The sequence below is a fragment of the Heterodontus francisci genome, chromosome 6, assembly GCF_036365525.1.
Source record: "Heterodontus francisci isolate sHetFra1 chromosome 6, sHetFra1.hap1, whole genome shotgun sequence".
In the NCBI taxonomy this organism is placed as follows: Eukaryota; Metazoa; Chordata; class Chondrichthyes; order Heterodontiformes; family Heterodontidae; genus Heterodontus; species Heterodontus francisci.
In genome coordinates this window covers 92429414-92454541 of record NC_090376.1, presented here as the reverse complement: position 1 = coordinate 92454541, position 25128 = coordinate 92429414, and the positions used below count along the sequence as shown (strand labels likewise).

General features: G+C 44.4%; 1 protein-coding gene across 3 annotated transcripts in view; it reads right to left on the bottom strand.

The window, feature by feature from the left end:
- The window catches only part of arhgap42a (Rho GTPase activating protein 42a), a 503828-nt gene that overhangs the window by 57455 nt on the left and 421245 nt on the right, over positions 1-25128 (bottom strand). For all 3 annotated transcript variants that reach the window (XM_068034054.1, XM_068034055.1, XM_068034056.1), the window contains 3 exons: positions 24067-24151; positions 7898-7956; positions 630-735 (listed from right to left, as the gene is read on the bottom strand). In XM_068034054.1, coding sequence (XP_067890155.1) covers positions 630-735; positions 7898-7956; positions 24067-24151 — 250 coding nt within the window. The remainder of the gene's footprint in view (positions 1-629; positions 736-7897; positions 7957-24066; positions 24152-25128) is intronic.

Here is a 25128-nt window from a genome sequence, read left to right as displayed (position 1 = left end):
AAAGACTATTTAGCTGCAACTTTGCAATATGTTCCCAGTCATAATATTGTGTGTGACACATACAGCATCTAGTAAATGCTGCTAATTCATTATGAAGTGAAAATGGAGTAGCTGTCATTTTATTTTTGAAACCTTATCAAATTTGAGTCACAGCCATTAGTAACACAGTCAACAAACAAATATTTCAAAAAATATTTAAATTTTAATGTACATTGGATATACTCTTTGCAGATTAACCAGCTGAAACAATAAAGAGGGTGATTTTTACTTCAAAACAAACTTTAAAATTAAGACTTCAATTAGTAACTTGAAGTTTAATTTGATTGCAGGAAGTTAATGGATGTTCCTAAATCACTCACACTTGACTCTCGCCATTACTGGCGACACCTGTACCCGTCAATTAATAGATTACACCATTCAATTAACTCCAAGGTATCCATTATCATCTGCTAAATTTTACTTGAGACCTTTTTAAGATCACTAGGCAATGAAATTATGAAGTGTCAACGAACAGCAAATTACATCTTAAATCCGTCAAACTACATTTCTAAAATGCAACATAAATTAAATTAGCATGTCCATCATTGGCAGAAGTCTTGAAATGATGAAAGAAAGATACAACTACTCACTTCACTAAATGTTTTAGCAAAAGATTGAGCATCTCTCTGTTCTTGTCTGGCAGTTTATAAACCAGTGCATGCACAGCACGAACTCTGTAATTCTGGTCATCTGACTCTGTAGAAAAGTGTAATAGATTAATTGAATTAATACTTTTTGAAGTGTTATTCGAAATATTAGTAGATAAACTGACATTTCAGTTTATACATGAGTACTTTTTGTTTAAAGAAGAATGTATTTTAAAATAATGACTATCTATGGCCTAATAAAACCAGTCCTCCTTCTCTTTCCCATAATTTAAAATGACAGGCACAACAATCAATTAGATTAATCACTTTAACACATGCTGCTTGGGAAAGCGAGTCAACTTATGCGAGAACAGAAACTGTTCAACATACCTAACTGCAAACTGACAGCCTTGACACAATGGAAGAACTTTCTTCTTTCTTTCTTTTGGGCCTCCTTATCTCGAGAGACAATGGATACGCGCCTGGAGGTGGTCAGTGGTTTGTGAAGCAGCGCCTGGAGTGGCTATAAAGGCCAATTCTGGAGTGACAGGCTCTTCCACAGGTGCTGCAGAGAAATTTGTTTGTTGGGGCTGTTGCACAGTTGGCTCTCCCCTTGCGCCTCTGTCTTTTTTCCTGCCAACTACTAAGTCTCTTCGACTCGCCACAATTTAGCCCTGTCTTTATGGCTGCCCGCCAGCTCTGGCGAATGCTGGCAACTGACTCCCACGACTTGTGATCAATGTCACACGATTTCATGTCGCGTTTGCAGACGTCTTTATAACGGAGACATGGACGGCCGGTGGGTCTGATACCAGTGGCGAGCTCGCTGTACAATGTGTCTTTGGGGATCCTGCCATCTTCCATGCGGCTCACATGGCCAAGCCATCTCAAGCGCCGCTGACTCAGTAGTGTGTATAAGCTGGGGGTGTTGGCCGCTTCAAGGACTTCTGTGTTGGAGATATAGTCCTGCCACCTGATGCCAAGTATTCTCCGAAGGCAGCGAAGATGGAATGAATTGAGACGTCGCTCTTGGCTGGCATACGTTGTCCAGGCCTCGCTGCCGTAGAGCAAGGTACTGAGGACACAGGCCTGATACACTCGGACTTTTGTGTTCCGTGTCAGTGCGCCATTTTCCCACACTCTCTTGGCCAGTCTGGACATAGCAGTGGAAGCCTTACCCATGCGCTTGTTGATTTCTGCATCTAGAGACAGGTTACTGGTGATAGTTGAGCCTAGGTAGGTGAACTCTTGAACCACTTCCAGAGCGTGGTCGCCAATATTGATGGATGGAGCATTTCTGACATCCTGCCCCATGATGTTCGTTTTCTTGAGGCTGATGGTTAGGCCAAATTCATTGCAGGCAGACGCAAACCTGTCGATGAGACTCTGCAGGCATTCTTCAGTGTGAGATGTTAAAGCAGCATCGTCAGCAAAGAGGAGTTCTCTGATGAGGACTTTCCGTACTTTGGACTTCGCTCTTAGACGGGCAAGGTTGAACAACCTGCCCCCTGATCTTGTGTGGAGGAAAATTCCTTCTTCAGAGGATTTGAACGCATGTGAAAGCAGCAGGGAGAAGAAAATCCCAAAAAGTGTGGGTGCGAGAACACAGCCCTGTTTCACACCACTCAGGATAGGAAAGGGCTCTGATGAGGAGCCACCATGTTGAATTGTGCCTTTCATATTGTCATGGAATGAGGTGATGATACTTAGTAGCTTTGGTGGACATCCGATCTTTTCTAGTAGTCTGAAGAGACCACGTCTGCTGACGAGGTCAAAGGCTTTGGTGAGATCAATGAAAGCAATGTAGAGGGGCATCTGTTGTTCACGGCATTTCTCCTGTATCTGACGAAGGGAGAACAGAAAATCCGGAGCGGAACCCCGTAGGCGGTCATGTGTCACCTTTGGCATGTTTCCGGCAGTTCCTGCAGCCATACTGGTGCCAAACGTCGTGTCCTGCACTCCTTTGGACCCCACCAGAAAGGCCGAGAGGGGGGTTTTGACGACTGGGCAACTCTCAACCTCCATAAATTTGCCCAGGCATGCGCCATGGAGAGGTCACTCCATAGTTGCCTCACAGCGACTGAAACAACACGGAAGGCAGCAGTTACGGGTTATAAGTCCAGATAAATTGGCGTAGAAACTGGGCGCCACGGGTTGCCTTTGTCGGTGGGAGAGGTCATTGCACCTCACTGGACAGCTACCGCCCGCCTCAAACCGGGCAGCCCCCGGTCAATAAGGTTCTGTCCCGCCACAGTCTGCCTGCTTCAATGGGTGCTTGGAGCTCAGGGTCATTGCCCGAAAGGTGGACTGATACACCGCACCAAACAACATGAAAAAAGGAAAGAAGGTACCAGCCCTTCGCTTTGCAAGCTGGAATGTCAGAACTATGTGTCCTGGCCTGTCGGAAGACCTTACACAAATCAACGATTCTCGGAAGACCGCCATCATTAACAACGAGCTCAGTAGACTCAATGTGGACATTGCAGCACTTCAGGAGACTCGCCTCCCCGCGAGTGGCTCTCTAGCAGAGCAAGACTACACCTTCTTCTGGCAGGGCAGGGATCCTGAAGAACCAAGACAGCATGGAGTGGGCTTCGCCATCAGAAACTCCTTGCTCAGCATGATAGAGCCTCCCTCAAATGGCTCGGAACGCATACTGTCCATCCGACTGCTCACCACCTCTGGTCCAGTACACCTACTCAGCATCTATGCTCCAACACTCTGTTCCGCACCTGAAGCTAAAGACCAGTTCTATGAACAACTCCATAACATCATTAGCAGCATCCCCAACACCGAACACCTATTCCTGCTGGGGCACTTTAATGCCAGGGTTGGGGCCGACCATGACTCATGGCCCTCCTGCCTTGGGCGCTATGGCGTTGGAAGGATGAATGAGAACGGACAGAGACTGCTTGAGTTGTGTACCTATCATAACCTCTGCATCACCAACTCGTGCAATGGAAGAACTACTAATTGAATTTTCCCCATGACACAATTTTATTCGATTCTCTCGTAGTCGATCCAGAGTTTTGGAAATGTCATCATTGACAATTATGTTTTAAGTTAATGCTTACAATATGTAAATCACCACCTTCTTTCCTCCACTACCAACTGTCTTTTAAAATCCCTCTCCCCTCCACCTTTCCATTAATGCAAGCTTATTTTATTTATTTCTTTCCTCATTCATCTCCAACAAGTCAGAGAACACATGAATATCATTGCCACTAAGACTGAGAATATCCAACCAGTTGACCCTCCTGTTTATCTCTTTCTTACCAAACTGCCACAGTCTCCCCTTGCCCTAGCTTTGCACCTGCATTTCTCTCTAGTTTATCTCCCATCCTCCCTTACATTCTCTCCAGACTAACTTTGTTTTATGACAACATCCTCTTGTGCCCTTGGTTCAATTCTCACTAAATTGCAGGTGCTCCAGCTTCCCTTCCTGGCCCATATACTAGCTGATACTGTAATTGTTTTCCTTTCAAATACTATCCCCTTCCCTTTCAAAACTATTGATACCATCTGCTCCCCTAAAAGCCATCTTTCACCCCTCTATCCTTATCTCCAATCTCCCTTTCCTCTCCAAGGTCCTTGAACATTTTGAAATCTCCCATATCTGAGCCCATACTTACCTCAACTCCCACAGCTCGTCCTAACAGTCCTATCAAAGTCACACGGCCTTGGTGCATTATTTGTCCTCACCTTCATCAAAACTGACCTGAAACGTTAACTCTGCTTCTCTCTCCACAGATGTTGCCAGATCTGCTGAGTTTTTCCAGCATTTCTTGTTTTTATTTCTTATTTGAGTAACTTGTCCCCATCCTGTCCATATGTCACTTTTACCACTTTCTACCACTTTTGTCTTATTGTGGATTTTCCCCTCCCAAACCCCCACAAAGAGTTTAAAACTTTTCCCGCTGCCCTATTTATTCTTTCCGCGAAGAGACTCACTGATAAAGATTATAGACTAACTGTTTGATTGATTTCTCCGTATTAGTCTGCAACTTCATTACCACTGTATCATGCAATTAACAGGATGGTACAAGGTGAACAAGATGGGCCTTGATCTTTTTTCAGCTAGCAATTTCTATGTTCCTATGGCAAGGGCGCCTCTCCAGTTTTGGAGAATGCCATCCCATCTGTGCAGCTTTCCCTGGCCCCAAAACTAGTCCCAATGCCCCAGGAATCTGAAACCCTCCCTTCCACACCATCATTTCAGCCATACCTATGTTAACATTTAAGAATAGTTAGATAGCAGCTGGTTTAAGGAAAGGGGAATAAAGGGACATGGGAACAGAGTGGTCACATGGGATTACATCCACTGCTTGTGTGAGAATAAGCACAACATGGACAAACCATGGGGCGGCATAGTGGCACAGTGGTTAGCACCGCAGCCTCACAGCTCCAGGCACCCGGGTTCAATTCTGGGTACTGCCTGCGCGGAGTTTGCAAGTTCTCCCTGTGACCGCGTGGGTTTTCGCCGGGTGCTCCAGTTTCCTCCCACCGCCAAAGACTTGCAGGTGATAGGTAAATTGGCCATTGTAAGTTGCCCCTAGTGTAGGTAGGTGGTAGGGAATATGGGATTACTGTAGGGTTAGTATAAATGGGTGGTTCTTGGTCGGCACAGACTTGGCGGGCCGAAGGGCCTGTTTCAGTGCCGTATCTCAAAATAAATAAACCGAACAGCCTGTTTCACTGTTGTAATTTCTGCATTTTTTTCCACAATGCGCTTAACCTCATTGTTGTAACAGCAGCTGTAGTCAGCAAGTACTCAGAATTAAGGATTAGGATATATATTCGTGTGTATAGGGAAACAGTTATAGTTCGATGTCAAGGTTAACAATCCATTCAATGGCTTCAGCTGATGTGTGAATGGTTGCGATGCCAACAGGAGTGGATTTCTCAGGGCAAGAGTTCAATGTGTGGGTGATGGTCTGTCTTGGATGGCCACAGTCACAATTTGAGCTGGTCCTCATGTTCCACTTGTGTAGCAAGTGGCTACATATTCCTGGCCCATCCTCAAGCAGTTGAGGTTTGTCCAGATTTTCCATTGTAGTTGGTGATGTTAGCAGTCAACCAGGAGGTATGCCATGAGAGGTGGGGCTGTCGTTGGTTTGTAATGTGTGGAGTGTGTTCCAGTTGGGGCTGTGAGATTTCAGGCGACTGCATGGAGTTTTTTTGAGGTCCTATATCAATGGGAGTGCTTCGTTAGCTGTCAGCCGGTGGTGTTCTTTGAGGAGAAAGTTTTCCCTGCAGACATCAGGAGGTTCAATGTGTGCTAGAACAGGAAGCCACTCGAGCTGTGTTGGTCTCAATGTTCCAGAAATAATCCTCATGATTTTCCAGAGGTGGATATCTACTATGTGTGTGGTGACTCCTGAATCAGGTTGTGCAGCAGTACTCTGCTGTTGGATAGACCAGGGCGAGTGAAGCAGTGCGTAGTGTGTTAGCTCTGCTGCAGCAGGTGGTACCCGCCAGTTTCCTAATGAGATTCACTCTCGTCTTGACCTTGGCTCCTTTGTTGTGGAAGTGTTGCCGATAGATCAATGTACGGTCGAGAGTGATGCTAATGTATTTTGGCATGGGATTGTGAGCAGTCGGCTGCAGAATTGGACGTGAAGTTCTTCTCCAGCCTTCGAATTGTTCAGGTGGAAGTCTGAAACAACAGTTTTGCCGTCATTTGGTCAGAGACTCCATTTTCTGAAGTAAGCTTCCAGAGAACTTGGATCTTCCGTGAATGTTTTCTCAATGTCCTGAGGGGCCAAGCTATCAGCATATATGAATGTATGTATATATAAAGGGCCGGTGCAAGACCTGATCCCTTTGTTGGTTATGCGTGGGTGGCTGATTTGATCTCCAAGGTGTACACCGAACTGTCGGTTGCTGATCAGTTGATTAGTTGTAGGGTTTTCACACAGCAGATAGTTTTGGAGAATTTCAGCAGCATGCTTGTACACCAAACTGTGTCATAGGCACAGGATACGTCAACAAAGGCAGTTCCTGTCTTCAGGCCTTTCTGAAAACCTGCCTCAATATGTCAGATCAGTGTCAGGACCTCCTTGGAGCAGTTGCAGCCTGTGCGAAAACCTGCATTTTGGGGGCCATCACGGCTTCCAGGATGTTGAGCAGGAGGCGCTCCAGGACCTTACTGAGAGCAGGGCAATGGAGTGGTAGTTGTGTGGGTCGTCAAGTGGTTTCCTCGGCTTGGCAATGGACACTATCTTAGATTGGTGCCAGATGTTTGGGATGGTCCCTTGCTATGGATTTGGTAAACAGATTTGCTAGCCATTTCCTTCCCTGTGAATCATAGAAAGTTTACGGCACAGAAAGAGGTCACTTGGCCCATCGTGTCTGTGCTTCACTGGGAGAAGATGCTGGGTCTCAAGCGAGGAGATCCCTGAGGCATTGCAGACAATGGAGGAGTCCATGCAGCACATGTGCTCTGCCATGGCTCAGAGACATGAGCGCTTGAGCTCCTTCATTGAGAGAGTGGCCACCCTCTTGGACAGCCAATGGCAGCATCACTCTGATTGGATGCAGGAGCAGCATGCTGACATGCACAGTGACAGAGTGACAGACCTGGACAATATCCAGGCCTGGGCTGATAAGTGGCAAGTAAAATTCGCGCCACACAAGTGCCAGGCAATGACCATCTCCAACAAGAGAGAATCTAACCATCTCCCCTTGAGATTCAATGCATTAGGATCGCTGAATCCACCACTATCAACATCCTGGGGGTTACCATTGACCAGAAACTGAACTGAAGAAGCCGTATAAATACCGTGGCTACAAGAGCAGGTCAGAGGCTAGGAATCCTGCGGCAGGTAATTCATCACCTGACTCCCCAAAGCCTGTCCACCATCTACAAGGCACAAGTCAGGAATGTGATGGAATACTCTCCACTTGCCTGGATGGGTGCAACTCCAACAACACCCAAGCAGCTCGACACCATCCAGGACAAAGCAGCCCGCTTGATTTGCACCCATCCACAAACATTCACTCCCTCCACCACCGACGCACAGTGGCAGCAGTGTGTACCATCTACCAGAAACCAGGCAAAGACTCCAGTGACCCCCAGCAACTACTGGCCTGTCAGCCTGCTGAACTGCCTAAGAAAGCTGTTAAAGAGTGTCTTCATCTCTGTCTCCAACATCACAATGAAAGCATGTAAAGTCCATGTTTCTCAACCTTCTCTAGAAAGAGTCCATTACTTTCAAACTTGTGCATTAAGAAATATTGAATCTTCATTCATAGCTCATAAAGCTACTCACTGACAGCTGCAACTAAATCCTTATGAAGTTTGTAAGTCATCAATGGTTCTACAAGGCATCTAGGACAGAAAACAGAACCACAGTTAGGTTTTAGACATTTTGACAGTCTGCAATATGAAACTTTAGAAGTTCTTTGCAATTTGATCGCTAACCATGAACAACAAAAAAAAAAGAAACCAGATGTACCACTAGTTATACCGACAAAACATCACTGTTTTCAAATATCCTAATAAACCCTCTGAGTGGCAAGAATGTATATTGCCAAATGCAAAATTCCAATGAACAGCCTTTGTGTATTTCTATAGAATGGTACCAAGGTAATATTAGAAAACAATGGCAGAAATTCAGCTAGAGTGTTAAGTACATTCAACCCCGAACTACTTTTCAAACCCTAATGTTCACAGCAGCATTAAATAAAAATATACATTAGGTTACAATCATGAATATCTGAGCCCAGCAAGATTACTTTCTTTGTGATAATGGAGAAATGCCAAATTTATTACTGGCAACATATTTGCCAATTATAGCATAAGCCAAAACGAAGGGAAATGCTTTGATGTTCTACTGATTTGCTATTTTGTCAAACATTCTGCTTGTGGTGTGGCATCTGACACTGAAGGAAAATAGGAAAACTGGCAGGAACCCATTTTACTACTACCAGCTGGATAAAAATTATAATCATGCTAGCTTTTCTCCTGTCCATCATAAATATGAAGTATGCCATTCTTATTCCTCAATGGAATGAATACAGTTGTTAGGAACAGATGGGAATCGATAGGGATAGTTTCCCCTTTTTTCACTTCTCAACTGACCAAAGACAGCATGTTTTTATAAAATGTTTTAACCTCTGAGCATTTTAATGGTCAACAAACAGACAAATTACATGTTTTCTTGTAAGTTTAAGAGAAAGATAAATGTTTATCATGCAACTGCTGAAAACATACACAACTTCACCCACTCTCACATACACACAGATACAGACACACAGGAAACGATAGAGTAAAAGAAAATATGTATTTAGGTCTGATGGTTTTAAAAAGAGTTTGCTATAAAACTTGCTTTTTCCCTGGGGTGAAGACTTGAAATGGTGCAGGCCAGGTTTTCCTTTTTTTTCTGGATCACTGAAGAAAAAAACTCGGAAGATTCAGGAGGACGGATGCGTTTTTGCAGACTTCTCTTGTTATATCTCAATCACTGTTCATTAGCGAAAGCCTGGTTCTATTTCTCAGGTAGGGAGTTCAAGGCCAACTCCAGTGTCTGGCTACATGTAGTTTAAAGATGGTGATCTTAGGCAAGATCCTTCCTCTTCGCTGGAATTTTTACTTTTGAACTAATAACTCAATTAAAACCAACAATGGTTCCGCTCCGATTTTTCCAGAACATGCTGTCGCTTCACTTGTGCTGTCGCTTCACTTGTGCGTCGCCGGTCACAATCCTTTCTCCTGATTGGTCAGTTTGAATCCGGGCATCTTTGGTACCCCTCAAGTCTGTTTGGGTTTGTTTCATAAAATTAAATAGTTGCGTGATGCTTCCCCGCAAAAAAGGGAAAGAAAAGTAATTCCTTGTTTTTTTTTAGAAAGAAGTATAAGTAAGAACACATGATAGCACATATCTACATGCATTCATTCACAAGTATTGCTCAGGATCACTATCACTAGACCTGCCACAGTTTGCTGGTGGCATGTTGTCTGTTTAGATTCTGGACAGAATGTCCGCAATGACATTGTTTTTCCCAGCTATGTGCGTGACTTTTAAGTCAAATGGTTACAGGAGTAAACTCCATCTGAACAGCCTGGCGTTATTAACTTTGAATTTCTCTAGGAAAGTTAGTGGGTTGTGACCAGTCTATAATATATTTTACCTGTGTCCGTTATTAACATAGACCTTTAAAAGTTGAAGGGCGATCAGAAATCCCAAAGCTCCTTTTCTATGGTGGAATATTTCCACTGATTATTTTTTGGAAAAATAGCCAATTGATCTCTCAATACCCTAGTCATCTTCCTCGAGTAAGATAGCTCCTACTCCCACATTGCTCGTGCCAATAGCTACTTTAAAGGATCTGTTAAAGTTTGGTGCTGCTAATCCAAGTTCATTTGTTAGAACAGCCTTCAATTTCTCGAAAGCCATCTGGCACAGTTTTGTCCACACTATTTTAACATTTTGCTTTAATAGATTGGTCTATGGTGTAGCTGGGGTGCTGAAATTTTGTATAGAAACCACACATCCCCAGGAATCACATAATCTCTCTGTTGGTCTTAGGAACGGGGAGATCTATCAGGGCTTGTAGTTTTGCTGCCCTTGGCAACACATGATCTTGGCCTACAACATGTCCTAAGTTGGTAATTTGCCACGAAGTTAGCGCTTGGTAGACCTTTGAATGATGCCCTTAAATGATTTAGGTAGTCTTCCAAGGCATCGCTATAGACCAGTCATCAATGTAGACAGCACAGCTACATAGGCCAGCCACCATTTGATTCATCAATCTTTGAAAGGTTGCTGGGATGTACTTTAAACCAAATGACATGACTTTGCATTGCAATAGGTGATCTGGTGTTACAAAAGCTGATATATTCTTAGCTTGGGTAGTCAATTTTACTGATGAAAGTGGAGTTGCCTGCTCCATCAATATAATCTTCAATGCGAGGAATTGGGTATGAATCTGTTCAGGTCACTGCATTAACTTTTTCATAGTCGATGCAGAGTCTATTACAGCTGTCCAGTTTAGGAACTAATGCAATAGAAGAACTCCGGCTGCTTTGACTAGATTTGATTAGGTCATTGACTAACATATATTGGATCTCCTCTCGGACTTGAGCCAATTTATCCGGGCTCAGCTTTGTTTAATAGGTGGGGTCTCCCCTATATCCACATCATGAATGGCCAGAAAGGTGCAACCCGGTTTGTCCCAATACACTTCCCCAAACCCTCTCAGCAGTATCCCCAAGCCTTTTCTCTGCTCGTCAGTTAAATAATTAAATTTCTGTGTTATCCACTTTCACAGTAGGGGGTTCAATCTGATAATTTTCCAGGTTCAAACCTGAGGAGAAATTAATTTCGCCACATGAACATTGATTTTAAACTATTGTTCGTGAAGAAAGAACTTGCTTTAAAAAACAATTGAAGACTTTGGCTGGAGAGAGACATTAGCATATCAACAGATAAGTACTTCAAAGGACAAAGGAGCTATCCCCTGCTCCAATTTAATCCACAATGGACTTTTGATTACCAGATGTTGAAGGTGGAAAGGCTAGCATTCCAGGTTAACTGCTAAAATGGCTGAATGCACAAACAGATGTGGTGGGACCAGTTTGGTCACATGACTGGCTGACTATTGGAGTTTTTTTGAATTTGAACTTCCAACAGGGATTCTGAAATCAGAAAGCTGTTTTCTCCTGGACTGAGAACACCTCTCTCCTGTCTGCTCTCATCTTGCTCTCACCAACTTTGGAAACCACTGAAGACATATGAACCCCAAGAGAGCAAAGTCTCCTACAGTGAACAAGGTGTAATAATAATACTGGGCCCCAAAGAAAAGTAAGAGCTGTCTACAATCAAGGACTCTACGGCGAGCTGGAAACACACAAATAGTAACAAGAAACCCCCTTTTAGAGACTGCCTCAAACCTTTCCATTTTATTTGTCTTCTGCTCTTTTCTGTCCCTATTTGCATGTGTGTATCACTTGTGCATGCTAGCATGGGCGTGTCGTATATCCGTAGGCATTAACCGTATTAGCGTTTAAGTTTAAGGTTTAATAAATTTCTCTTTTCTTCTTGAAACCTAAAGAAAACCTGGTGTGCTCATTTCTTTGCCTTGTAATTGGAAAGCTGTGAACAAGGATTCACAAAGGGGGAGCTCAAAACACAGTGGTCTGAATTTTAATCATGGGCCGCGCTGTGTGACGGCGCCCTTTAAACTCTGCGGGTGCCCGCATTTAGCAGCTGCCGCAGAGCCCCCGTGATATTACGCGCGGTGGCTCATTGGCATCACGGTGCCGTGCCGCCCTCCCCATATTACGTGGGGATAGGTGGGACATTCGGCGCAGTGAGAGACCTTTTGACAGCTGTGCAACAGGTGCTGGGGCCCTATTTTAAGTGCCCCAGCACCTGTTTCCTGACAGCTGTCAAAAAATACTTACCTGACTGCTGAAGAATGGGACTACTGTTAATCTTGCCACAAAGCAGGAAGTGCTGCAGAAATCCAGCAGGTCAGGCAGCATCTGTGGAGGGAGAAGCAGAGATAACTTGTCCAAGCTCACAGACCTGAAAGTTAACTCTGCTTCTCTCTCCACAGATGCTGCCTGACCTGCTGAGTTACCCCAACACCTTCCATTTGCTGCCACATACTTACCCTGCTGCGTCCCAGTGTCCTGTGAAGTTGTGATCCTCTTCTCCACCAAGTGTAACATTCCTTCTTGTAGGCGTGCCGCACCTGGGTGAATAATCTTAATTTTGCACATTCTAGGACGTGAGACTTAAATATACCATAAAAGGTATTACAGAGGTTTACAGAGAACACACTGACACAAATGAGAATGCACGGGTGTCACAGAAATGTAAATACGTCTTTCACTAAATGTTCCTCACCAACATGTGTGTCCTTTTCTCTGTGTGAATGATGTGTGCCAGCCTGTAGTGCCAATGTCACATCCCTTTGCACCGTTGGCCCTTCAGGAGAGCCAACGTATGCAATATCATTGTCATGCCACCATTACTCATGAGCATTTCCACAGATGCAGTGACATGGACATTGGCTCAACCAGCAGCTGCCTCTAATGCTTTACCCAGGGATGCTGCAGATGTGGACTGGCGCACAGCAGGTGAGCGAGGGTGATGTGTGGCTTGCAGAGCTTATGTCGGTTCCTATGGAGCCGATAGTCTTTGTCTGATAAGCCACTGCCGACATCCCCAGCTCACTGCTAGCCCTGCGTGCAGAGCCTGGGTGCCATTTGCCCTCCCATGCGTCTTTCATGTAGTAGGTCCTCAGAGTCCTCATAGTCCGAGGAGGAATCCTGTTGATATCTCTCCTCATCATGCCAGGCCTGGCCCCTATTGGGTGCATAGCTGTCCATCCACGCATTAGAAGCACTCTTTCAGCATACCGATCTCTTGCTCAATGGTGGCTCTTGGAGCTCAGTGGCTGGCATTGTATCTCTCCTGTTCAGCAGTGGTGGAGTCTCTCACTGGTATCGGGAGCCATGTCTGCAAGGGATAGCTCTTATCACCAAGAAGTCACCCCTCCGTCTGAGCCAACTCAGTGAGCAGAGGTGGCAGCTAGAACTGGCGCAGGTCCCAGGTGTCATGACAGTTGCCTGAGAAGCGGTCATAGATTTGCATGAAGCATCTGCGGTGATCACATACCAGCTTCACTTAAATTGAGAGGATTTCTTTAATGGTGACATCCGCAGGTGGTAGCCTGTTGGGAGGCCTGATGGCTACATACATGCAGTCTATGAACATTACAACCTATGGTTCTCTGGCAATGGTGCCGAAACCGATGGCCCTCTGGGCCCGGCTGTGAGAGTCCGTCTTGAAGGCTACGTCGTGCTCCCCGATGCCGTGGTGCACTACTGACTGCGTGACCCCACAAAGGTCTCTGGTGGGCCCCTGAAAAGCTGCATAGGCGTCAAGCTTGAGAACCACTGCCACTATGAGGACCAAAGGCATAGGATGTCCACCAGACCCCATGGGCTATAGGTCATCTTTGAGCAGGGCACAGAGACATGTCATCACCCTCTCTACAAGTGCAATCGCCTCTGACACTGGTTCTCTGACATCCGATGGCATGTCATGTGGGGCCTGTAGATGCACGGCAATTGTAATGGCGAGCTCCCCTTGGGGGCTGTTGCTCACGACTGGTGAGCAACAGCACGGATTGGTGTTGACGGGTACATCAGCTGCTTTCATGGATCAACTATGTGGCGTGCCATGGCATTGCCCACCTTGGCCAACATTGAGTGGCACAGCATAACGACATCAAGATCCTACCAGCTGAATCGATTGCCCCCACCATCCATATAACCTTAATGCTCCTACCCTTTCTGGCATCCTGCCCAAACACACGGTGACTAGAGTGCCATTGCTCCTTCACAAACATGGATAAACGCAGAGCATACACTGTTTACGGACAGAAGGCACACAGTAGCTCCCTACATGCCTGCAGAGTTTTCCCTCCGGTAATCCCAGACCTCCTCCCTCCTCCCTTCTAGTATGCAGAGTGGGACCCCTTTATTCCCCCCCTCCCTTTAGGAATGCAGAGTGAAACGCCTGAAAGGGAACTGATCTTCTGACGCGAAATTGCCTGCCTCTGTGGACCCGCCGGCTTTTCAAATCATGAACAGGACGGCAAGTGACACCTGCCCGTTCAGCGAAAAATCCGGAGGTGTCCATGGAGAGGCAGTCATCTGCATAATCTGCAGAGGTAAATACCATTTAACATATTGTAATTGGGGTGCCGCTGCTATGCAGCAGGGGCCGCATCGAGGTCCCCCGCCGTTGTTAATTTGCGGCGGGCCCTTCTCGACGTTGCGGGTCGAGGCGGGCCTCTCCCCGCAGAATTTTACCAGCCGCCGCGCCATGATCCACGGCATCGAGGGGCTGGTAAAATTCAGTCCATTGTGTTTAAAATTAAACCCTGTTACAATCAGGCCAGGTGAAGACAGTAAAAGACGCCCAGACATCTTTCTCACCTGGTCGTAACACCTTCTTCCTCTAGCTCCTCTTCATTATTGTTTCCATCCTCAACTGTCCTCACTATCTGGCATACATTTATAGGTTGGACTTGTTCCCGATTATAATATTTCTTTAATATGTTTATGTGGCACAGCCGTCCTTTCTTTCTCTGGTTGGGGGTGTTACTCAAGTAACTGACTTCACTGATCTTTTTCCCTATGCAGTATGGGCCACTAAACCTGGATTTCAGGGGTTTGCTGTCACAGCAACAGCACCAGGACCTGATCCCTTGGTTTAAATGTCCGAGCCTCAGCATGTCTGTCTGCCTGCCTTTTCATGTTCTGCTTGGAGGCTATAAAAGGTGATCCTTAGCCACAGCACATGCTTTAAAAAGTTGCTTGTGAAAGGCTGATAAATAATTTAACATTGAGGTTTCCTCCCTCTGATCTAGAAATTTTTCTTTTATCAGCTTAAAGGGGTCTCTAAACTCATACCCGTAGATCATAGAGTCATAGAGTTATACAGCACAGAAACAGGCCAATTATAGACCTGTGAGCCTTACTTCGGTTGTGGGTAAAATGTTGGAAAAGGTTATAAGAGATAGGATTTATAATCATCTTGAAAAGAATAAGTTCATTAACGATAGTCAGCACGGTTTTGTGAAGGGTAGGTCGTGCCTCACAAACCTTATTGAGTTTTTTGAGAAGGTGACCAAACAGGTGGATGAGGATAAAGCCGTGGATGTGGCGTATATGGATTTCAGTAAGGCGTTTGATAAGGTTCCCCACGGTAGGCTATTGCAGAAAATACGGAAGTATGGGATTGAAGGTGATTTAGAGCTTTGGATCAGAAATTGGCTAGCTGAAAGAAGACAGAGGGTGGTGGTTGATGGCAAATGTTCATCCTGGAGTTTAGTTACTAGTGGTGTACCGCAAGGATCTGTTTTGGGGCCACTGCTGTTTGTCATTTTTATTAATGACCTGGGTGAGGGTGTAGAAGGGTGTGTTAGTAAATTTGCGGATGACACGGAGGTCGGTGGAGTTGTGGATAGTGCCGAAGGATGTTGTAGGTTACAGAGGGACATAGATAGGCTGCAGAGCTGGGCTGAGAGATGGCAAATGGAGTTTAATGCGGAAAAGTGTGAGGTGATTCACTTTGGAAGGAATAACAGGAATGCAGAGTACCGGGCTAATGGGAAGATTCTTGGTCGTGTAGATGAGCAGAGAGATCTTGGTGTCCAGGTACATAAATCCCTGAAAGTTGCCACCCAGGTTAATAGAGCTGTTAAGAAGGCATATGGTGTGTTAGCTTTTATTAGTAGGGGGATCGAGTTTCGGAGCCATGAGGTCATGCTGCAGCTGTACAAAACTCTGGTGCGGCCGCACCTGGAGTATTGCGTGCAGTTCTGGTCACCGCATTATAGATTTACTAGGATGTTGCCTGGTATGGAGGGAAGGTCTTACGAGGAAAGGCTGAGGGACTTGAGGTTGTTTTCGTTAGAGAGAAGGAGGAGGAGAGGTAAATTAATAGAGACATAGAAGATAATCAGAGGGTTAGATAAGGTGGATAGTGAGAGTCTTTTTCCTTGGATGGTGATGGCAAACACGAGGGGACATAGCTTTAAGTTGAGGGGTGATAGATATAGGACAGATGTCAGAGGTAGTTTCTTTACTCAGAGAGTAGTAGGGGCGTGGAACGCCCTGCCTGCAACAGTAGTAGACTCGCCAACTTTAAGGGCATTTAAGTGGTGATTGGATAGACATATGGATGAAAATGGAATAGTGTAGGTCAGATGGTTTCACAGGTCGGCGCAACATCGAGGGCCGAAGGGCCTGTACTGCGCTGTAATGTTCTATGTTCTATGTTCATTTGGCCCATCGTGTCTGTGCCGGCCATCAAGCACCTACCTATTCTAATCTAATTTTCCAGCACTTGGCCCATAGCCTTGTATGCTGTGGCGTTTCAAGTGCTCATCTAAATACTTCTTAAATGTTGTGAGGGTTTCTGCCTCTAACACCTCTTCAGGCAGTGTGTTCCAGATTCCAACCACCCTCTGGGTAAAAGTTTTTTCCTCAAATCCCCTCTAAACCTCCTGCCTCTTACCTTAAATCTATGCCCCCTGGTTATTGATTCCTCTGCTAAGGGAAAATGTTTTTTCCTATCTATCCTATCAATGTCCCTCACAATTTTGCATATCTCAATCAGGTCCCCCCTCAGCCTTCTCTGCTCTAAGGAAAACAACCCTTGCCTATCCAGTCTCTCTACATAGCTGAAATGCTCCAGCCCAGGCAACATCCTGGTGAATCGTGTCTTCATCGTTCCAATGAAGGGTCACTGACCCGAAACGTTAACTCTGCTTCTCTTTTCACAGATGCTGCCAGACCTGCTGAATGGTTCCAGCATTTCTTGTTTTTATTTCAGATTTCCAGCATCCGCAGTATTTTGCTTTTATTATCCTGGTGAATCTCCTCTGTACCCTCTCCAGTGCAATCACATCCTTCCTATAGTGTGGTGCCCTGAACTGTACACAGTACTCCAGCTGTGGCCTAACTAGTGTTTTATACAGCCCCATCATAACCTCCCTGCTCTTGTATTCTATGCCTCGGCTAATCAAGGCAAATATCCCATATGCCTTCCTAACCACCTTATCTACCTGTGCTGCTGCCTTCAGTGATCTATGGACACGTCACCAAGGTCCCTATGACCCTCTGTACTATCTAGGGTCCTACCATCTATTGTATATTCCCTTAGTCCTCCCAAAATACATCACCTTACACTTATCAGGATTAAATTCCATTTGCCACTGCTCCACCCATCTTACCAGCCCATCCATATTGTCCCGTAATCTAAGGCTTTCCTCCTCACTATTTACGACACTCCAATTTTCATGTCATCTGCGAACTTACTGATCATACCTCCGATATTCACGTCCAAATCATTAATGTACACTACAAACAGCAAGGGTCCCAGCACCGATCCCTGCGGTAACACCACTGGCACAGGCTTCCACTCGCAAAAACAACCCTCGACCATCACCCTCTGCCTCCTGCTACTAAGCCAATTTTGGATCCAATTGCCAAATTGCCCTGGATCCCATGGGCTCTTACCTTCTTACCCAATCTCCCATGCGGGACCTTATCAAAAACCGTACTGAAGTCCATATCCATTACATCAACTGCTTTACCCTCATCTACACATCTAGTTACCTCCTCGAAAAATTCAATCAAGTTTGTTAGACACGATCTCCCCCTGACAAAGCCATGCTGACTATCCTTCATTAATCCCTGCCTCTCCAAGTGGAGATTAATCCTGTTCCTCAATTTTTTCCAATAGTTTCCCTACCACTGATGTTAGACTCACCTGCCTGTAATTACCTGGTTTATCCCTGCCACCCTTCTTGAATAATGGTACCACATTCGCTGTCCTCCAGTCCTCTGGCACTTCTCCTGAGGCCAGAGAGGATTTGAAAATTTGTGTCAGTTTCCCTGCTATCTCCTCTCTTTCCTCACGTAACAGCCTGGGATACATCTCATCTGGGCCTGGGGATTTATCCACTTTTAAGCCCGCGAATACAGCTAATACCTCCTCCCTTTCAATGTGAATACGTTCAAGTATATCACAATCCCCCTCCTTGATCTCTACACCTACATCGTTCTTCTCCATAGCGAACACAGATGAAAAGTAATCATTTAAAACCTCACCTATGTCCTCCAGCTCCACACACAGATTGCCACTTTGGTCCCTAATGGGCTCTACTCTTTCCCTGGTTAGCCTCTTGCCCTTAATATACTTATAAAACGCCTTGGGATTTTCCTTTATCTTGCCCGCCAGTGTTTTTTCATGCCCCCTCTTCGCTCTCCTAATTATTTTTTTAAGCGCCCCCCTACATTTTCTATACTCCTCTAGGGCCTCCGCTGTTTTCAGCGCTCTGAATCTGCCATAAGCCTCCTTTTTTCCCCCCTTATCCAATCCTCTATATCCCTTGACATCCAGGGTTCCCTGGACTTGTTGGTCCTACCCTTCACCTTTACGGGAACATGTTGGCCCTGAACTCTCACTATTTCCTTTTTGAATGACTCCCACTGGTCTGATGTAGACTTTCCTACAAGTAGCTGCTCCCTGTCCACTTTGACCAGATCCTGTTTTATCATATTGAAATCGGCCTTCCTCCAATTCAGTGCCTTTATTTCTGGTTCAAACACTTCAGTTCAAACAGAGTGAAGCCTGTCAATTTGTTGGGCGAACAGCAGAAAAGCTAACCCCTTGTCCCAATTGTAGGGGCACGCACAGCAGTAGGCTCTGATCATGGTTTTCGAGTTTGGTGATACCATTCTAGAGCCCCTTGTGATTGTGGGTGATACGGTGAGGATTGTAGCTGTTCGATGCTGAGGCTATGCATAACCTCCTGGAATACCTGAGACATAAAACTGGATCCTTGATCTGATTGGATCTCTTTAAGCAGTCCGTTGTAGGTGAAAAATTGGGTCAGCCCCTCGACCACGGCTTTTGCTCTGATTTTTCTTCGGGGTATGGCCTCTGGGAATCAGGTGGCCATATCCATGATTGTTAAGAGATACTGAAAATTTGTCCTAGTTCTAGGTAAAGGTCTCACACAATCAACAGAACTTTGCTAAAGAGTTCTTCGAAAGCAGGTATGGGCATTAGTGAGGTGGGCTTGATTGCAGACTGTGGTTTCCCACCAACCTGGAAGGTATGGCAGGTCCTACAAAATTTAACCACATCTTTGTGGAAGTAAGATCATTAAGATTGCTGGCTTATCCAGGCCTGGGTCTTTTGGATACCCATGTGCCCAGCCATTGGGATTTCGTGGGCAATCCTCAAGATTTCCCCAATATTTTTGGGGGGAACTAAAATTTGGTTGACCGCTGTCCACTCCTTCTCTGCAGGTTGCAGAGGAGGTGTTTCCACTTTCTCATCACTACCCCATTTTTTAAGTATTAGCATTTGGGAACCCCTTCTGCCTCTGTTTCAGAACAGGCAGTCTGCACTATCTTTTTAATTTGAAGTCTGCCTGCTGAGCCTCAATCAAGGAGGGTCTGCTGAACACCTCCTCTCCTCTCTTAAATCTCCGAAAAAAGTTTTGGCTAGCCAGACCTCTGGGTCATATATCCGAATTACTGGCTCAGCTCTCTCTAGTGGAGCTCGCTGAGCCATGGACCTGGTCACTACACAGGGAATATTCCAGGGACTTGCTCCTTTAACTGTTCAGTCTTCCTGGCCTCATTTGACTTGTCTAAGACTACCGGGAGGCTATCACTCTACTCCTAGCCAAATCATTGCCCAACAGAAAATCTATTCCAATCACAGGCAGACTAGGGACAATCCCTATTCTAACCAGTCCACAGACTAGGTCATACTCTAAGCCAATCCAATATAGGGGTATGGGCATGTACATGCCTTCATTGCCTTTTACTAGAACCTTCGCAGTCACCGAGCTCTCTGGTGGGAAGGTTATGCCTTCATCCAGCATTAATAATTGAATGGCCTCTGTATCCCTGATCAGGACAACTGATTTGCTCGCCTCATTAGAGGGGTATGAGGATACCCTTCCCTTCAAGAAAAAATATTGGTAACCCTCAGGGATTTTGTCAGTTCCTACCACACCCAGGGCAGTATTCCTAGAGGGGTCAATCATCATGGTTAGGGTCATGGACTTGTCTGCCGTGCCACCTGTTCGGGCATCCTTTCCAGGATGGGCCTTGTGAACCTCAACAAAACCCACTGGCTTCCCCTTTAATTTCCAGCAGTCGGCTTTCATGTGCTTTGCTTTACTACAGTGGGAATCATTCCTACCCTCTGCACTTTCCTTCCTGACTTGTGGAGGGCCCCCTGTGTTCTCACTCCTATTCTTCCTTTCACTACCACCCCATTAGCTGTCAGTATCTCACTTTGTGTCCTTCCCGGACCTCTGGGGATTATTATGGAAGGGTTTTCCCTCATTAAAGGATTTGTGCATGAGTTCATAATCGTCTGCCATTGCAGCAGCATCCCTCACCTTTGTGACCCTTTGTTCCTCAATATGGGTCTTTAAATTAATTGGGATACTATTTTTAAATCCTTGAATAGGATCACTTCCCATGAATTCTCATATGAGGGTTCTAACTTCAGAGATCTCTTCCAGCGATCAAAAGTCATATGTTTAACTCGCTCAAATTCAAGGATGGTTTGAGCAAGCCTTTTTTGAGTATTTCTGAATTTTTTTCAGTATGCCTCAGGGACTAACTCGTAGGCATTTAAAATAGCAGGTTTGGTTTCCTCATAATCTAAAGAGCTTTCCTCTGACAACATGGAGTAAGCTTCACAAGCTCTTCCCACTAATTTGCCTTATAAAAGGAGGGTCCAAAACTCTTTTGGCCACTTTAACCTGAGAGTAATTTTCTCAAAAGTGATAAAATTTGATTCGACCTCATCCTCATTAAATTTTGGCACTAATCGTGAGTGTCTCATAAAATCAAAGCTTTGCTCTAAATTGGCGCCAGCATTAGAATTGCTAGTGGCACCAGCACTTTGCAATTACAGTCTTTCCCTCTGTAACTCAAACTGGCTTGCCTCTCTCTCCCTTTGCATTTCAAACTCGAATTTCATTCTCTGCTTTCCATTTGAATTCTATCTAAGGCTACTTAGTCAGTTTCAGGCTCCATGCCTGTTTCTTCTAGTTCTGAGTCAATACCAAAATGACTAACTAGAGTTTTAAGGATCTCGGGCTCTCTTGTTTTCGGCCTTAAAATTACCTGGTTAGCTATAGCTTTTAGTTCCTCAACATTTAATGAATTTTATGCACCCCAAGATACCTCTTTCTGTTCTACAACTGCTTTGATGTCGAAAGTGGGCATGTCTTAAATGTTTTAGCACAGTAAAAGTGAGAAAACCTGCTGATCTATTTTTTTATGATTTTATGATCAATTTACCTCCCGTGTCCAATTCACTTGTTTTATTTAATGTTTCAGATCCCAGATGAGCCCCCAATCTGTTACAGACAGATGGGAGATGATAGTGATGGTTTCCCCTTTTTCCATGGGTCACAACCCTGATTGGTCAGTCTGAATCTGGGCTGCTTTGGCGTGCCTCAAGTCTGCCTGGGTTTGTTTCATAAGTTCATTATATAGTTCATAATATCTCCTTGGTGAGCATGACACAGTGAAAACTTGACAATTTCACTCCGTTTCAATGACAGGAACATAAGACACATAAACTTTTCCTTTTGTGTCCTTTTTAAGATTACCAGCAAAGTGGCTTGGGATAAAACTGGTCTTTTTAGATTTGTGCTGTAAAAAGATCTGAGCTCTTACCAAGTTTTTGGTTCTAAAGAAGTAATAAGAAGCAGAATGGAATGTTGTTTACTTTTCCACATTTAACAGTCTGAAACTGGCTGACAACATACTACCACCGGCTCAAGAAAATCATTGCAAAAATGGGCTAGTAAGACGAACCACTGACTGATGCATACTTGTATTCAAGTATGCAGATGGTAACCTTAAAGCATTAAGAAGCACTAGAATCTGATCAATCATTGCAGTATACAATCTTTGTGAAATGCTTCATGACTAAACAACCATTAAAGAAAGCAATTTTGAGCAGGGAAAGTGGCTATATTTCCTTGTGTGGCTTGATGTCAAATTTTGTTTGATTACACTCCTTTGAGCGACATGAACATTTAACTATGTTAAAGGTGCTATATAAATGCAAAAATGAAAACAGAAGATGCTGGAAATACTCAACAGGTCAGGGTTAACATTTCCAGTCGATGACCATTTATCAGATGCAAGTTGTTGTTTTTGTTTACATTTCAGATTGACCTATCGTCAATTCTGATGAAAGGTCATCAAACTTAAGCGTAAACTATGTTTTTCTCTCCGCAGATGCTGCCAGATCTGCTGAGTATTTCCAGAATTTTCTGTTTTTATTTCTGAGTTCGGGCATCTGCAGTATTTTGATTCTGCATTGTTGTTTGTCAAGGTTCATAACAGTGTTGGAGACAGTTGATTTATTGTAAAAATGAATCAGAGTTTTGAGAGCATTGACAAAGAAGTGGAAAGTTCAATTGGAGAGTTATAAAACATTTTGAATACTTAGAGGGAATTTTCTGTTCATTGACTCCTCACAAGTCTGTTTATAAGTGCCATTTGTCATTATAAAGTCAAACTAGGAAAAAAACACCTGCAATGTTTACACATTCTGGGCTGAATTTAACCAGCCCCTCGACGCCGCAGGTCGCGGCGCGGGAGCCGGTAAAATGTTGCAGGGAGAGGCCCGCTGCTACCCATGACATTGAGAAAGGCATGCCACATATTACTGGCGGTGAGGGAACCATGGTGCGGCCCACCCGCCGTCTGGCAGCGTGCCCTTCATCGGCATATTTAAATCGACAGTAATTATATTCAAATTAACTTATCTGCCGTCCCATGTCAATTTTACGGCCTGTGTTCGGCCTTCACGCACGGAGTTCCTGGTGAGGAGGGGGAAGTAGTAAAAATTTCAGGATGGGAGGGGTGGAGGAGCGGGGAAATCAATTTTATTGGATGTGGGGATGGTGGGAAAGGGTTATAGGCCAAATGTTATAAGTTTAGGGGGTAAAGTTCGGTTAGGGAAAAAGGAATGTGTTGGTCATTTCGGGCATTGAAATGACCATTAGGGGGTTGGGGAAGGGCCATTCACATTTATTTTATTGTTTGATAAAATTTTCATACTGCTGCCTGTTTAAAAATTTGAAGTAATTCTGAGGGCTTAAAGCCCTTTAAAAATGGTGCCGGTGCTTGCGCAGTGGCGCCGGATGCCGCCGCTACACGCCATCAGGGATAGGCGCTCCGCTCCGCTATTTAAATGAGCCCCTGCTCGAAATATCCCGGGGGCTCTGCGACGGCCGCTGAATGTGGGCACCCCGCCAAGTTTAAAGGCCACTGCCACGGAGTGCGGCGCCCAAATAAAATTCAGCCCTCTGTCTCTGAAAGCCCTATATGATACTTAAAAAAATTAACAACATGGTATGACTTGGGAAGAAATGTGAAGCCCAATTTTTCCTTGGTCATTTCAGTCAGTTATGTACCTAAACTCCACGCTGGCACTGCAGTACAGTACCTCAACAATGTTTCATCATTGGTGGTGCTGGTTTTCATATAGGTTAAATTAAGGCCCCGCCTATCCATTCAGGTGGATGTGAAAGATCCCAATGCTCTAAATGAAGAGGAGTTCTCCTAGTGCCCCAGCCAACACTCCTCCGTTGGTTAATACCAAAGAAAAGACAATTAACTGGTTATTGATCTCATTGCTTTACATGGAACTTTTCTGTTTATAAATTGGCTGGCAAATTTTGCCAATCTAACCGGTCTTGTTGGAATATTATGAGGACACGATAAGGTATTCTATGAAAGAAAATGCTTCTTCAAATTCGATAGAACTAGGTTACTTCAGACTGCAATAAATATCCAAAACCAGATTAGTAAAGGTTCAGTTTTGATCCTGTTTCTCCCATTATCCCATACCTGAGATAGTTTTTAAGGCCACTTGTAATTGTCTTCATGTCCCACAATTCAGTGTCAAGTTCCATGTCAGGAGCTGCTTTAGGTGCTATTGAGAGAAAATGTAGATATTAGGTTTAAAATTTAGAAAGAGTCAATTTTACAAAATGTTTATTAATTGAAAAAAAACAAGGTATCACATACTCAGAGTGAACTAATTCGCACAGAACACACCATCTTCTAAAAATCAAGACCTGAACATAATAAAGCTAACTGCTAGTAGTGAAGAACTTACAGAAATACTGTAAATAATTTGAGCCATTCCTTATTGTATAGAATTTCCTTCAGCAAAAAATTAAATGTAAAAACTTAATTTGTTCACTTTTTTTATACCTTCCAATGGCTGTCCTGTGTAACAGAATACACACAGCCACTATGCAGTTCTCATGCTTAACCGGTACTTGAAAATGCACTACAGAAATGCTGGACCCAAATCAGCATCAAGTGAAAAAAGTTTTATTGCAAGAGTGGAACATGAAAAGTCAAATAGCTCCATTATTGGTGGCAATGGTTCGCACAGGAATTGCATTAGAGTGTTATAAATCAGTACTTTGGAGTTGAATTGCATTGCACTATGCTCAGGCAGTACTGCATTGTGCTATGGTCAGCGAAAGTATAGGTCAGTGCATACATGCTTGAAAAAAAATTAGAATCCAGTCGACTGTATAATGCAGTTAGAGCAAAGCCTGCTCAAGGTAGTCTTGCCAGAGGTCAATAATAAAAACAAAATCAATGATTTCACTCACCGGTCATACTACAAAAACTGCAGTATAACAGCTCCGTATTTGGGAGTACAATATGCTCTGGCAATGTTATCTTCAGTCAACATAGCAATCAAATTCAAGCCCAGCATCCATGTAAGCTGCTAGTCCAAAAAAGTCAATGTGCTGGTTGCATTCATTCTACTACACTGGATGGTTGTTGGAGAACAAAAATCTCTAAAATAATTGGCTATTTTACATAACACGACTTGCAGAAATGCAATAAAATAAGCAAATTCCTTTCTAAATTTCAGTTCTATACTAC